Source organism: Bos indicus, chromosome 6 (genome assembly GCF_029378745.1).
Source record: "Bos indicus isolate NIAB-ARS_2022 breed Sahiwal x Tharparkar chromosome 6, NIAB-ARS_B.indTharparkar_mat_pri_1.0, whole genome shotgun sequence".
Classification (NCBI taxonomy): Eukaryota; Metazoa; Chordata; class Mammalia; order Artiodactyla; family Bovidae; genus Bos; species Bos indicus.
The window spans coordinates 116,688,191-116,704,058 of NC_091765.1; the positions used below are offsets into that span (position 1 = coordinate 116,688,191).

The 15,868-nt window shown below is 54.8% G+C and overlaps 1 protein-coding gene across 3 annotated transcripts in view; it reads right to left on the reverse strand.

The window, feature by feature from the left end:
• Positions 1-10,455: 10,455 nt before the first annotated feature.
• The window catches only part of CFAP99 (cilia and flagella associated protein 99), a 41,173-nt gene continuing 35,760 nt past the window's right edge, over positions 10,456-15,868 (reverse strand). For 2 of the 3 annotated variants that reach the window (XM_070791912.1, XM_070791913.1), the window contains 3 exons: positions 15,145-15,350; positions 13,426-13,588; positions 10,456-12,458 (listed from right to left, as the gene is read on the reverse strand). In XM_070791912.1, coding sequence (XP_070648013.1) covers positions 12,318-12,458; positions 13,426-13,588; positions 15,145-15,350 — 510 coding nt within the window. In that variant the 3' untranslated portion in view covers positions 10,456-12,317. Of the gene's footprint in view, positions 13,288-13,425; positions 13,589-15,144; positions 15,351-15,868 lie in introns of all 3 variants that reach the window. The other variant, XM_019963215.2, reaches the window with a different exon arrangement.

Consider the following 15,868-nt stretch of genomic DNA (forward strand, 5'->3'; position numbering starts at 1 on the left):
AGACCAGGAGTAGAGGGTGGCACTGGGAATGGTCAAGGCCAGATGCCAGGACCCCTTAACACTCTGACAGGAAGGTGAGGGAAGACCAGCTCTCGCGAGATCATCTATCTGGGTATTCCATGGGAGGGACGCCACGGAACTGGGCTAGGGAAGGGATAAACAAGGCAGACACCTTAATTTTAGAAACGCTGCACGTGGGTATCCAAGGAGAAAGGTCCAAAGGCAGCTGAAAATCTCAGGAGAACTAGGGTGGAGGGAGAGGTTTTAGAATCTGTGTTACAATCTGGGAAGTCAGGTGGGGGGTGGAAACCCTGAAGAGAGAATCAAAAGGCAGAAAGCAAGCTTGGAGAACTTGGATATCAGTTAGACAAAAGCTGGCATTTCAAGGAGAAGACAACAGTAAACAGAAGACCTAGAATGAGGACAGAAAGCTGGCCACAGGGAGCTGAGCACTGATAACCAAGCAACTGGAGGCCCAAGCTGGTACGGAGGGCCAAACTGGGCTGCCTGGAGGTAGTGACACTGAAGATGAGGCCCCAAGTGACGCAGCTATTCAACACACACACCGGTGGGCAGGGCCATCCAAGGGGAGGAGAGGGTCTGCCCAGGACGGGCCGTGTGCTGGGCGGGAGCCGCCCACACGCCTCCCGGGGCAGGCAGGGCTTCATACAGAGACGGCACCACCTGCACGAGGAGGCCCGCGAGCGCTTGGACGGCTCAGCACGCAGACCCGTGTGGAGGCGTGGAGTAATCCAGGCAGAAGTGAGCTGTGTGGCTTGGAGACAGTGGCAAGCGTGCAGAGAAGTGAGGCCACCCGACTGGATGGCAGCGGGGAGTTCAGCCTTCTCACAGGTTTAACGGTCTACTCAATCACGGCGTTATTGCCAGAAGTTGATTTTTTCCCAGGAGGCTACTATGGACACGAAAGACGACCCCCCAACGTTAGGTGGGGTGGCACACAATCACATGTGACGCCTCTGTGCGTTTGACTACATGCGAATGTCTACATGCATCACGGCTAGAAACTGCTGGGCAGTGTTGACTGCAGCTGGGTTCTGTGGCCTTATGGTCCCACAAGCCAAGAAAGGAGGGATCAGCAGAAAAGGGGCGGGGAAGGGGTGCGCCAGCAAACAAGGGAGCTGCAGGAGTCTAGGGAGCTGTCTGGGTGAGGAGCTCTGTCCAGCCCAGGCCCACGGCGGCCCACAGCACCCTCAGCCACCAGGGCAGGTGAGGCTGCTGCCATCTGGGCGCTCAGGTGGCTACTTGTGTGTGTCCGACCAGGAGATGAGAGGCAGCCACGTCGGGTCATGCACGCCCTCTGTGTGGCAGTTACAGAGCAGATCTCTGTCAACTCAAGAAGCTTTTCTGAGACAGGAGCAGAGTGAGTCTGACTCAATGCCAGCATGGTAAAAGCAGAGAAAAGCCTCAACCTAAAGAGTCTCATCAAGGCAAGGCCGATTTATCAGCAACTGATCAGGCACCGAGGCCCTGGCTAGTACCGACAGTCTAGGTCACGTGTTTTTAAAATTTCTTTTTGGTCACACCTTACAGCTTGTGAGATCTTAGTTCCCCGTCAGGGACCAAAGCCGGGCACTCCGCAGTGAGAGCACGGAGTCCTAACCATGGGAGGGCAGGTGAGTCCCCGCCAAAGCTTCTTAAATGAACACTGCTGGCACCGTAGCATCAATGACCAGGCCTCAGAACTTAAGAAATATTAAGAGCCTCCTGCTTATACAAAGGAGGGTGCACTGTATGGACAGCAATCGTGAGACTGGCCAAATGAGCCCCAGAGCTCTGCACACACACTTGACCTCCATGCCTCAGTTTTACCATCTTCCATGGGGGAAAAATAACCCCTACCCTGCAGCTGTGACACTGAATCAAAGTGCCCAGTAGGTTCCAGCACTCTGGACGGAACCCTACCAGCTGAGTAATTCAACAATTCTGTACATGGGCTTACTCTGAATCAGGCACTGCTTCAGGGATTGGAAATACAATGGTGAACAAAACGGACACTCACGGAGCATACACTCTTAAGTGGAAAGACAATCAATAAATTAAGTAATAAATAGATATTACATCAGAAAAGCTAGTAATCACAGCTTTTCTTACAAGTGTGACTGCTATGAGATGAGAGCAGACTAAACTTTCAACCCCAGAAGGAACTGGAACAAACGTTTCCGCTCTCAGCAAGCTCAATTCACTTCCAGAAGAGACTTGGCAGGACATGGCTGATCACCCCTGCCCAGGCGGACAGGAAGCTGGAGAGCCAGCACGCAGTGTGGGGCGGCCCCCTCCCAGTTACTGATCCCTAAAGGAGGCCCAGAAGCCCACCCACTGATCTCCCCCAGGAGCCACAGGGACTAGACCTGGCAGAGACAGAGAGCATCTGACGGTGCCTATGCTAAGTCACTTCAGTCGTGTCCGACTCTTGTGTTGACCCCATAGATGGCAGCCCACCAGGCTCCCCCGACCCTGGGATTCTCCAAGCAAGAACACTGGAGTGGGTTGCCATTTCCTTCTCCCACGCATGAAAGTGAGAAGTGAAAGTGAAGTCGCTCAGTCGTGTCCGACTCTTAGCAACCCTGTGGACTGCAGCCCACCAGGCTCCTCCGTCCATGGGATTTTCCAGGCAAGAGCACTGGTGTGGGGTGCCGTTGACAGTGCCTGGAGACAGACAACTGGGCCTGCTGCGCACTCACCGTGCGACCCTGACCAAGCCAGTCAGCCTCAGAGGCCTGAGGGGGTGCCAGGGGACTGCATTCCTGCTCAGGGATTCGTCACTCAAGGAAATTCTCCCCTTTTCTCCAAAGGACCCAATGAGGATTGTTTTTTGCTTCTACTAGAGAAAAAGAACAACTCTTTGGGTATAGAGATATTCTACTTTTGTTTACAATTCAGCCTTGAGGTTCAAGTGCCCAGAATTAAGTATGAACTTCAGTTTTCTGAAAATGAGTTAAAAAAAGAAAAATAAAGTAAAAAGAGTATTATTCAGCCTTAAGAAAAAGAACCCTGAAGATACTATGCTCAGTGAAATAAGACACAACATGAGGTCCCAAGACGTCAGATCCAAAGACAGAAAGCAGAATGGAAATTGCAGAGGCTGGGGGTGGTGGGGGACAAGGAGTTTTACTTTAATGAATAGAGTTCCTGCCTGGGAGGATGCAAAAGGTTCTGGAGACAGATGGTGAGGGCGGCACAACAAGCTGGATTTACTTAATGCCACTGAACACCTGAAAGTGGTTCAGATGGTCTATTTTACATTATGTATATTTTACCACAACACAAGAATTAAAAAATAAACTTATTTTCTCTCCTGGATACTTTTAATAGGATTTAATCAAGTATTCAGAAATGCTCTGCAGTGGGTACAGCTGAGAAACATCTGTAAGGAATGCACCTCTGGGGGGACCCTCAGTCTCCTCCAAGCTCTGGGACCTCCAAGACATACCTATGACTCTAATATCACCAGAGTGCTGGCTCACCCTCTTCTAGATGAAGCTCTTCTCAGGAATTTCTCCACAGCTTCACATGCAGGGTTGAGACAAATTCCCCCAAACATTAGGCTGACCCTTTGTCAGTGAAAGCCCTGGAGCCTGGCAGGGAGGGGCACCTCAATTCTCCACAGCCATTATCTCCCGAGGTTGCACCGGTAATAGGTTTGGATGGTTTTCACAAGTGGGAGGGATATCAACAGACACCAAGTTCAACCAATTCATCTTGGAAGGAGGAAGTTCCCTGCTTGGTCCTGGGACCAAGGCGGCTTCTCTGGGACACACAGAAGCTCAGCTCGGTGGCTGCTCCACCCGACCCTCCTAACTCTCATTTTTTTTCAGTCACCATGGCCTGGGCTGGGGGGGGTGCGGGGACGGTGCAGCGGGGGGAGGGCTGGTGATACCAATACAAACTAGGGTATTTCAGGGGGTCAGGAGCAAGAGAAATATAATGAAGGAAACCTCAGGATCCATTTCCTCCAGAGGCTGAAAACATACCAGAGGCCAAAAAGACACTCTAAAACTCCCAGGAAGCAGGCATGCTAGGCCTGTGCCGACAGCACCGAAGCACAAAGCTAGGACTCTCTGCTGCTTCTGCTGAACCAGGAACCTGGGAGGGGCTGGGGGTGGGGTACGTGTGTGGACTAAACCAGGATGGCCAAGGTGCAGACTGTGGTGGTGGCAGGGGGGAGTCAGCAGCTTATAAATGTGGCTCTTTGACCTTTACCCACAACAGACAGCTACCCAGTAGCGCCCCCCAGAGAGAATGCCTTCATTTGCATGAGAGGGGAAAGAAACAAGAAAGAAAGAAAGTCTCTCAGTTGTGTCTGACTCTTTGCAACCCCATGGACTGTAGCCTGCCAGGCTCCTCTGTCCATGGGATTTTCCAGGCAAGAATACTGGAGTGGGTAGCCATTTTCTTCTCAAGGGGATCTTCCTGACCCAGGGATCAAACCCAGGTCTCCCACATCGCAGGCAGACGCTTTACCGTCTGAGTCACCAGGAAAGCCATAAGAGGGGAGCTGGTCTCAAATAGCTCTGCCTCAGGGGCCCTCAGCCAATGGCCTTCTATTCAAGCAGATACACAAGTGGGCTGGCTAACGGGTGCATACATGCCATCACCAAGTGGCAAGCCAAACCCAACTCTCTAAAGACATTCGTCTTGGTGGTGGAATCCAGATCCTCTCCAACTCTCTTCCTCGGAAGTAGTCAATGGTCCTTGGCTCCCAGGACAGCAAGCACCTATTACAAGGGAAATATTGGGACCGTTCTAAGGACAAAACAGCAAAGCAGGAGGAAGAACGTTCAGTGGGCCAGAGGAAGTCAAAACTTTAAATGGGAGCTCAAAAACATCTGCCAGACTCCAAGGGACCCAAGGACATCACAAATGTTCCCAGAAGACTGCACCCATTGCCTTCATGTGTAAAGCCAACCATTAAGTGGTCTGGCCTCACTTGCAGTGACAGACACAGGTCTTCCTAAAAATCGCCATACAATACAAAAAGTGCATAGAGTTTTTGGGTACAAGTGGAATTAGGGGTACAACACTCCAAAACTTGGACAACTGCACACACATACACGGTAAGAACCTACCCACAGCGGCAGTGTAGACACGCAGTGAACTGACACAGCTGATAGGTGTCTGAGGTGGAGATGGTCTTTGTGGCTTGGTTCAGCTGAGTTCAATTTTCCGTGTTTACCTACTGTTATCTGTAGATGAAATTATGCACACTCAACTCAACAGCCACATTATAGTCAACCTGTTTCGTAAAATATCAATCCTGCTGGAATTAATCCTTGCTTCCAAACAACTGTTGAGAGCAGAATTGATAAAATCAACTACACTTGGACGCATGTATTTAAAACAAACCAACAGAGAACTGACCGTGCCTCCCTTCAGGTGCCATGGACGCCAGCCGCAGCACGGTGATTCGATACATGCTGTTACCCCGCCTCAGGGGTCTCCTACCCCATCCCACTGTGGAGAACTGCTCATTCTTCTAGGTCCACCTCAAAGGAATGCTACTGCCTTTCTGTCACTCCTCGTCCTCCGTTTTTTCTGTTGCACTCCATCTGCTAAACGTAACTCTATGTCAAAACCCATCAGGGTATGCCCTCTTCTTTGAACAGCACTTGGCACAAACATGGTAGCTAAACAATTATTTTCCATTAAAATTAAATTACCAACCTCATGAGATACTTGAAAAAGATGGCAGATTCTTCAGGGTGGCACAGTGTCCTGAGGTGGGAAAAAGATGGGGAAAGTGGAGCCTCATTACACTGCAAATAAAAATACAATCACCACCAGGAAACAGAGGGACATTTAAAACCGGAAAATCATCACGGGAGAACAGGACAGAACATCTCTATCTGAAGCATTTTCAACTTGAAAAAAAGGGGCCACAACCTCAAGTTTTTAAATATTAGTTAAGAATTTAAAAATATCAAGAAGGTGTTCAGAAAAGAAGCAAACTTTATATTGGTCTGCTATAGCAAGCAGCAGAATTCGGCAACGGTTTGGTTAAAATGAGAAGTGAGGTGCAGCAGACAGGAAAATGCCCAGGTACTGAGACCACTTTCTTGGGGGAGGGGGTCGCTCAGGAACAGAAACTAGACTCAAGAGTACAATGCAATTACTGAAAATTAAGTTTCTCGAGAATATTTATAATTAGACCCTTTCTGGGTGAACCGTCCTTGAAAAAGAAATATAACAATAAACACTAACAAAGTCCAGCAAAAGGAACACAGACATTGGGATCTGAGCTTCTGGTGCTAGGTCTGCTTACTAATTGCATGACCTTGGGTAGTAACTCTGTCCCTCCTGTGCTTCAGGATACCTAAGATGGAGCTAAGCAAAACTACTGGGAAGGATGGATTTTTAAGTGGTAGAGACGCCTAAATTTAGTAGACATGATTGTTGCATCACAAACCTAGAGTAACCCTTAGAGACATCTGAGTCACACTCCTACAACTAGAAATTATGACTCCAAGGACTTCACTGAGGTCCAGTGGCTAAGTTTCTGAGCTCCCAATGCAGGGGACCCGGATTCTATCCTTGATCAGGGAATTAGATCCCACATGCCCCGACTAAAAGAGTTCACATGCAGCAAGGAAGACTGAAGATCCCTCGGGCCACAACTAAGATCTGGTGTAGTCAACAAATACCAAAAAGAAAAAAATTATAATTCCCAAACAAAATGGCATTAACAGGTAATAAGGCCATTCAGGAGATACTCATTTTAAATTTGTGTATGTCAAGAAGATCTACACAGCAAGCCAGTCTCCTCAGCGATCTGGAGGCACGTTCTGCCATTAAGGCGCCCACTGGGCGTGTCTGGAGACCATGTGGTTTCTGGAGCACAGGAAAGCCTGATGGTCACAACTTCTCTTCTGCACAAACAGGTTACTGATAATACTCATTCTGAAACGTTTCCAAGCCTTTCCTTCTCTTCTAAATGAGGTATTCAATTCAAGACTTACTTATGCCTGGGGGAGAAAAACAAAACAAAACCCTTCCAAAGAAAACTATCCGGTACCCTATCTTAGCCCCACATTTACTCACACTTGACCTATAACCCTGGGGTGAGGCGGAATCTGTGCTCTGGGCCGTCCTCCTTAGAGAGGAAATCTCAAAATGCCTTGCTCTAAAAATTCCCAAAATTCTTCTAAGAAACAAGCTATTTAGGAAAGATAAGTCAGAAGAGCACATATGATTCATATCTCACTCAATAACAGAGTCAACCTTGTAATATTCTACATGAGCCACCTTATCCCTCAAAAATCCCTAATTCGGGGATAGTGAAAAATGTATATAATCATTCCAAAATAAGACATGGGTAACACATACACGCCCTTGGCTGGTGGCTCAGACGGTAAAGCGTCTGCCTGCAGTGCAGGAGACCCGGGTTTGATCCCTGGGTTGGGAAGATCCCCTGGAGAAGGAAATGGCAACCCACTCCAGTACTCTTGCCTGGAAAATTCCATGGACTGAGAAGTCTGGTAGGCTACAGTTCATGAGGCCGCAGTCGGACACGACTGAGCGACTTAACTAACATATACACAGGAACACACAACACATACAAACAAACCAACTTGTGCACGTATTTTCATCGAGTAGCACCCGAAGTCTTTCCCAGAAATTGGCAAGGGTATAAACTCCCAGACACAAACTCTGCTGAAAGCTTTTAAGTAAAAAGTCACTAAAGAACTTCCATGACTGGCAATCACCAAGTTCAGTGACTAGTCCCTGTGTGTGCGCACGCTCAGCCGTGTCTGACTCTTTGCAACCCCACAGACTATAGCCCGCCAGGTTCCTCCATCCATGGAATGTTCCAGGCAAGAATAGTGAAGTGGGATTCCATTTCCTTCTCCAGGGCATCTTCCCGACCTAAGAATTGAACCCTTGTGTGTTGTGTCTCTAGCACTGGCAGATGGATTCTCGATCACTTGCACCGCCTGGGAAGTTCCTAGTCACTCACTGCCCTGGCCCAAGCTACCCCTCTCTCTTCCTAACTGGTCCTGACCATCCTTCTCATACATAGAACAGTGATTTTTCTAAAATGCAAATCTAACCCTGTTAAGTTCCCTCCTTAGAACTCAATTTAGTGATTTCCCACTTGGCCTTCAGATAAATACTGAATTCCTCACTGTGGAGGCACACCACAGACCTTCTGTATTCTAGTTCCTGATACCTCTCCAGCCCCATCTTATGTTTCAACCTTGGGGAATACCCCTCATTCTCTCCACTCTGGCTCCTCAGCTCCACCAGGGCCTGTACCACGTCTGTTTTTGTCCAAGCAAAAGCTTGGCACACAGAAGACCTCAAAATATGATGACTTAAAATATTAATGTATAAATTCTTAAAGGGGAGAGGGAAGCCCGTTCTTTTTCTTTACAAAGCATAAACATGCATATAGCTCATAAAAAGAGCATACACTAGCAAGGCAGCATTAACATTGGGAAGAGAACAATTGTTGGGTGAGAGCAATTAGGAAAACAATGTGTAAAAAAGGCTGGCGATGGAGGGGACTCATGACTGTAAAAGGTTTACAAACACTGCACTAAGGCAAGATTTGAGTCCAAGGTGGAAGCTCAAGTTCAGGCCATACAGATGGCAGCATTATTTGAATGTTCTCAAACTCACAGGGGAAACCACCAGGAAAACAAAGCCAAGCGATTCCCTTCAACTCTTCTTTCATAACCAGCGGGCCCCCAGGCTCCTGGTCACTGAGTTCAAAGGTCTAGTTCTGCAGTCAGGGAACCCAGGCTGTGACCTTGGGCAGACCGCTTCAGCCTTCCCGGCCACTAAGGCAGCCTAAACTGGAGCACAGAGTGCAGGACCACAGAGCTGGAGACCCCAGGTCTGGTTCCAAGAAAAGTGGCGCAGGAGGAGGAAGGTATGGCCGTGACAGTCGACGGGCAGGGGCTGGAGTTACACAAAAGCCAACACCCCCCGAAAACGCCTACCAAGGCTCTGAACTCTCCCCTTTCCCCTCGACGGGTCAAGACGTGGAAAACGGCCTGCGCCGAGTCCTGGGCTTCAGGTATCCGTCTCCAGATGCCCGCTGCGGGCTGGGCCGCAGGCTTCGGCGGCTACGCGTCCGGCCAGCGCGCGGAGCCTGAGACCCGCTGAGCTCTGCCCACCCCCCCGCCTCGAGCGTGCCAGCCCCGGCCCAGCCTGGAGGTGGCTCCGCCCGGCCGACTCGCCAGCCCGCGGCGGCCCGAGCACACAAAGGCGGCGGCTTCGGCGGGGACGAAACCCTCGCCCGGCCCCCCCCGCACGCCCGCGCCGGCCCGCGAGCGGCGCACCTCCCGGCCTTCCCGGTGACCTTGGACGCGCCCCTCCCCGCCCCGCCGCCTCAGTTTCCCCGGCGACGCTAAAACGGAGGCGCCCAGGCTGCGGCACGCCCGGGGCGACCGACACCCGCGGCGAGGCCTCCCCACTTCCGCGCCCGCGCCAGGCTCGTGCGGGCCCCGCTCGGGGCCCGGGGAGAGGCTCTCGGCCGTGGGTCGGGGCCCCAGAGGGGTCGGCCGCGCCCCGGCGGTTCCTCGGGACGCGGCGCCAAGGCCTCCTCAGGCCGCGCGAGGCCACAAGAACCCCCCGAACCCGCCCGGCGCTGCCTTGCCGCCCGCGCCTCCCGCGAAGTCGAGCCCTGCCTGGCGCCGGGGAGACTCAGCGGGCACGGCGGTTGACGCACTCGAGCGAGGGAAGCACGTCCGCGAGCAGCTTCAGAGAAGACCTCCACCAGACGACGCCGCCGCCGCCGCCTCAGCACCGACCCACTTCCTGTCCGCGGGCCTCGACCCCGCCCCACCTCCCTACTGGCCGCCGCCATCCCTAACTCCCGCGGTCCGCCCGTGGAGAGGGCTCTATTTTCATCCCTATTGGATAAGAAAACCATCTATCACCACTTTGAAACGCGCCTGCTTCCGGCCCCGCCCACGCCCGCGAACTCAAAAAAGCTCCTGCCTTCCCGCGAGAGGAGCGGCCGGCGCCTCTCGGCGCGCAAGGCCTCTCGGGAGTCGTGGTCGCGGCTGGGACACGCCCATCTCTCCGCCTAAGTTCCCTGGAATCTCTGCCGCCTCCACTCTGGCCTCCTGACCGCGCCAGGCCCTGGACCCGAGCGCGGCTGATCCCCGCGATCCAGGGCCTTTACCCGGCTGCTGGCGGAGATGGAAGGGAGCGGGTGAAGCACGGACCGGCCCATCTGCGGGAAGCCGGAGGAGGCACTCAACCGGGCCGTCTGGGAGGGCTCCCTGGAGGGAGCTAGCTGAGCATCCAAAAGACTAGAATGGAGGAGAGCAGTTCCAGGAAAAGGGGGCCTGGGTGGGCAAAGCTGGGCGCGCATGACCAGAGAGCTGAAGGCTGCCCAGTAGACCAGGGTGCAGGGGTTGGGAGCGACGGGGATCGCCGGAGGCCAGAGGCAGACCTCCGAGAGGGCCCGGATGTCAGGCTGGGAGTCTTGATTATTCTGAAGACCTCAGGTGTCAGGAAAGGGCTGAAGACGGAGAATTCCCGCCGGCTTGGGCCCAGCCAGGTCCTAGAAAAGCGGGCCTGGAGGTCTCCCGGGCAACTCCACGGAGTCAGAGTGTGGACCCTGGATCGCTCTTGCCTGAGTTTGAATCCCAGGTCCAGGGTTCAGGCAGGTCCAGGGTTCCCTGGCCTGTTGTATGGAGAAGACATTGGTGTCCATCTCAGGGGGTCCTAAGACCCAACTCTGAGCACAGGTGTGTGCCAGTCCTGGTGGGGCTGCATGTCAGAATGGGGATTAGAGAGCCTGGTGGTGGCTTCCTCGAGTTTAGCTGCCAGAACTGGGCCTGGGCATGGATTTGGCAACCAGAAAAGAGCCCAACTTGTCTCTCTTTTTCTGAGACTACCAGATCACCCCAATAGGACCATCCCACCCGGGACAGGCCCACACTGTGGCCAGATGGAGAACTAGAGGGACCTCCAAGGCCACCTGAGGTCCAGGCTGTCACCTGGCACACCGCCACTCCTGCTGGGCCCTGTCGGCCAAAGCAAGTCAGCTCAGATTCAAGGACTGGGGAAGATTAGACTCTGCTTCCTGATGGGAGGTTACAAGGGAAGGAACGTGGATGCTAGGAGACACTGTTGCCACCCGTACCACACAAGACAGGCCCTCAGGCCATAAACTCAGGGGATGGCTCAAGAGCTGCCCTCCAGGTTCCAAGGGGTCTATATGAACAGAAGGCCCAGGTTCTCTCAAGGCACTCTGAGCAGCCACCCAGTCCAGGAGGGCAGGTGGGGACCCTGTGGACTACCAACCAGCATCGTTCCCAACAGCACCCTGAGTTTGCTGGGCCACCACCTTTCCCCCTGCTCCAGAGGCCAGTCGGACAAATGAAAGGAAATTCTCTGCCTTTGTCACAGGGCCTGCTTTAGGCCCCCATGCAGACCTTCCCCCATTGCAGGGACTTGTTCAGCAGACCATGTTCAATCCAGTGAGGCTAGAGCTCAAGGCTTGGAAGACAGAGGTTTCCCTCCTAAGAGAGTTGCCAGGGAGAGATGGCCCTTCCTCCAGATGCTGTGAGATTCGAACTGCTATCAGCTTGGAGACAGAGCTCTTGGATCAGGCATGTCCTGAAGTCCACCCTACCTTTGAATTACCAGTTATGCTGCTGCTGCTGCTGCTAAGTTGCTTCAGTCGTGTCTGACTCTGTGCGACCCCATAGATGGCAGCCCACCAGGCTCCCCCGTCCCTGGGATTCTCCAGGCAAGAACACTGGAGTGGGTTGCCATTTCCTTCTCCAATGTGTGAAAAGTGAAAGTGAAGTTGCTCAATCCTGTCTGACTCTTAGCAACCCCATGGACTGCAGCCCACCAGGCTGCTCCGCCCATGGGATTTTCCAGGCAAGAGTATTGGAGTGGGGTGCCATTGCCTTCTCCATTACCAGTTATAGAAGGTGACAATTCCCCTTTTGGAGCCATCTGAGCTCCTGAGGGACTCTCTTGGGACAGGTCATCATCAGTGTATTCCCTCAATATCAAGTGAAATGGGTGTGAATGACAATAAAGGGTGTAAGAAATGCCATTTTTTTTTTTAATGAAATTTAATCTGCTCCCAGCTCTAATTTGACAGGGAGGTGGGAAATTCCTCTTTTTACCGGCCTCGGTCGCGGCGAAGTCCTGGGGTTCTGACACAGTTGAGGATATTGGGGGAGAGCTCTGGTCTTCAGTCTGTCCCTGTCACTTTCAGATGCCCACCCTCCTGATCTGGATGTGCCCTGGGGTCCTGCCCCCCCCCCCCCGAGGTGCCCTCTTCTCTGCAGGCCCAAGGAGGATGTGGGTATGGGATTCCTCTCCTAGACATCCATCCCCTGGCAGTGCACAGCCCCTCCCCTCCCCACCGGCTTGCCCATCCTCTCCCGGGAGCCGCAGCACACTGCGTGGTCTTCACTCAGCCAGCCGGTCCTCAGCCACGCACCTGCAGCCCAGGCCGGGGTCTGCGGACCAGGGGAAATCAATCAATTCCTGTCCAGGCCCTGGGCCAGGGCGCCTGCCCAGCAGCTCCAATCTCATTCCTTCGGTGAGCCTGGGGGAAGGCTGGGCCTTACTCTAAAGGCCTCCAGGCCTAGCTTTGGGTCCCAGGGCTTGGGGCAGTTCACTTCACCTTTCTGAGCACCTGTGGTCTCACCAGCAGAAAGGGCATGGGGGACAGTTCCCAATTCCCTGGCCAATTCCCCCCATCCTCTGAGGTTTAGGAGATCAGGCGCCAGAAGGGCCAGTTGGTAGTGACTCAGTATCCTGGCCACTTCTAATTGCATCCGCACAACCACATACTCAGTCTTGGGGGTTCCTGGATTAGGCCACCTAATCCGGGCAGAGAACGGAGATTCCATGGTTCCACGCGCACTGCGGGCTCCGGGAAGTCGGGCCCGGGTGGGGGGAATGCCTACCGCTCGGCCGTAGGGAAGGGCAAGGATCTGGACCAGGGTGGCCATGTTTAGCACATTAGATACAAGACACCCCAATAAAGCTGAATTCCAGCGGATACTTTCTTAGCATGTTTGTCCCACGCAATAACTGCGCGTCCCGCCTTTTATTTGGCAACCCTGCTCTGGGCGGGCGGAGACGGGCGGAGCGGGGCAGGGGGCATGGCCCCGCGGTCTTCATTCGGGCTAGGGTCTCAGGGTCCTGGGTAGGGGCGAGGGGAGGCCGCGCGGCTCAGGCGGCCCCCAGGCGGCGCGCGGGCCCGCATCCTGGCTGCTGCGCCCTCAGCCAGCGCTCGCGGCTCCGCTCCAGCTCCAGCCTGCGCTGCGCCTCCAGCTGCGCCTGCGGGAGGGCGGGCGGTGGAGGTCGGCGCGAGGCGCTCCCCCGCAGCCGGACGCGGCTTCCCTGCGCGCCCCCCGACCCGCACCTCGCGTCCCCGCCCACCGCGCGGCGCGCCCTCGCGGCCGCTCCCTGGCTCACCCGCTGCTTGGGGCGCACGGCCCGCGGCGCCGGCACGTGCCCCGGGGCCGCCCGCGCGCGCCGCTCGGCCGCCTTCTCCTGGATCCGGCGCTGCAGCTCGAGCACACGCTCGTCTTGGGAGGGCGCTCCGGCAGCCGCCCACCGCGCCTTCTTCTCCTCCCACCTGGGCGGGCGGAGGGGCCGGCTTAGGAGGGCCTCGCCGCGGTGGACCAGAGAGGTTTAGGTGCCAGGGGAGAGTGCCCTCACACCCTCGGGGAACCGCTCCGGGAGGGTTCTCCCCGGGGCCTCTTGCCTTTTTGCTCCTTGTATTTCACAGTCGTAAGAGTATTCCACAGGTTTGCCTATGCACATTTTCGGGGATGAGAAAAGCCACCGCCCTTTATTCTTACCCTGCCTTCCCCGCTCTTGCCTAGCGATTACTGATGCTAATATCCCGCTGTCTGTGCAGATCCTTCCGTACCAGGCCCCATGGGGCCCGAAAAGTCACCACCACCACCACCACTACTACTACTACTAAGTCGCTTCAGTCGTGTCCGATTCTATGCGACCCCAGAGACAGCAGCCCACCAGGCTCCCCCGTTCCTGGGATTCTCTAGGCAAGAACACTGGAGTAGGTTACCATTTCCTTCTCCAATGCATGAAAGTGAAAAGTGAAAGTGAAGTCACTCAGTCCTGTCCGACTCTTAGCGACCCCATGAACTGCAGCCCACCAGGCTCCTCTGTCCATGGGATTTTCCAGGCAAGAGCACTGGAGTGGGGCGCCATTGCCTTCTCCGAAAGTCAGCACAGTGTTCCCAAAACAAAAAGGGTGTGTGTGTGTCCATCGCTTTCCATTGAAAGAGATGTTTGACAACCAGATGCTACGTGTGACCCCACCTCCCCCACCACCCCCCCCCCCCGACCCCCAAGTCCTAGTTTAAAAAGATAAAAGTTATAGTACTCAATCTTTCCAAACTGTAGTGAACAGTTTTGGGATCCTTGGAGAGAGGTGACCAGGGACAGGGTATTGAGATGGCGCTGGGAGTCTCTGCTCATTTCTAGCTGTGTCACTGTGCTGTGGTTATGTAGGGCTGTTTTTTCTCATTAGATTCACACCAGAGCGTTTACGAGTGCAGTGTCCAAAACCTGCATGGGCTTCCCTGGTGGCTCAGCTGGTAAAGAATCCGCCTGCAGTGCAGGAGACCCCGATTCGATTCTTGGGCTGGGAAGATTCCCCTGGAGAAAGGATAGGCTACCCACTCCAGTATTCGTGGGCTTCCCTGGTGGCTCAGACGGTAAAGAATCCGCCTACAATGCAGGAGACCTGGGTTCAATCCCTGGGTTGGGAAGATCCCCTGGAAAAGGGAAAGGCTGCCCACTCCAGTATTCTGGCCTGGAGAATTCCGTGGACAGAGGAGTCTACAGTCCAGTCGCAAAGAGTCAGACACGGCTGAGTGACTAAGCAAGCACTTCCTAACTTCTGCCATTAAGTAGCTGGCTTGCTATTAATGGATGAAGCACAGGGCTAAAGGGTGTGGCCGGGCTCATCTGAGCCGTCACCACAGGCTTTTTTTTCCACCCTTTCAGAAGGCCTGAGACTTGTCTAAGAAAACAGTTGGGTGGGGGGAAGAGATTGCAAGGGATCTGACTGGAGGGTGATGGATTGCTTGGGTGGGGGGAAGGCAGGCTCCCTGCTCCTTGCCCGCCCAAGGTGCCTGGCCTGGGGTCGCCCGTACCCACCTCAGGGCTGCAGACCTCCCCATGGCGGCGCGGCAGAGCGCCACCTGTTCCACCGTGTCCCGCAGCTCCTGGCTCTTGGCGCGCTTGCCCTGGATGATCTGGTCTCGCCGCTCCTCCTCCTGGCGACGCCGGGTCTCCTTAAGCAGGGCCAGCCGCTCACGCAACTCCACGACCGACATCTCTCCCTCCAGGCCGTGGCCGGGGATCTGCAAGAGGACCGGGGTAGGGAGAGGCCCCAGGTCGGGAGCCAGGCCCGACCCTTCCCGGCCGGCCCCGGCCCCTGGCTTTCCCCCTGCACCGGCTTCATCGTCCTTCCTGAAGGCCACAGGCCCGGCCCCGTGCCCAGGCGGCCTCCCGTCCTCTCGGTACTGTTTGTATGGCAATGTCCACCATCCGGCTTCTCCCGCCTGGGCCCCCTCCGCATCCCTGACCTGCGCGGGGACACCTCAGCTGGGGGCCTGGTGGGGCCCCCATGGTACTCAGCCCTGTCTCCCCAGCCGGGACCTGGGGGTCCAGGCAGAGAGCCTGTCGGACTCTGCACAGCCCAGGACCAGGCCTACCCACCCAGGCCCATCCCCGCGTGCCAGCCTGGCCTCTTGCGCTGCTTCCCACACTGGCCCCCGGGGGCTGCAGCCTGTCCAGCACCCCTGCCATCCCTCCAGCGCACCTGCCACGCGGGCCTCGTGGGTCCCAGCAGCTCCCTCAACACGCAAGTCCGTGAAGC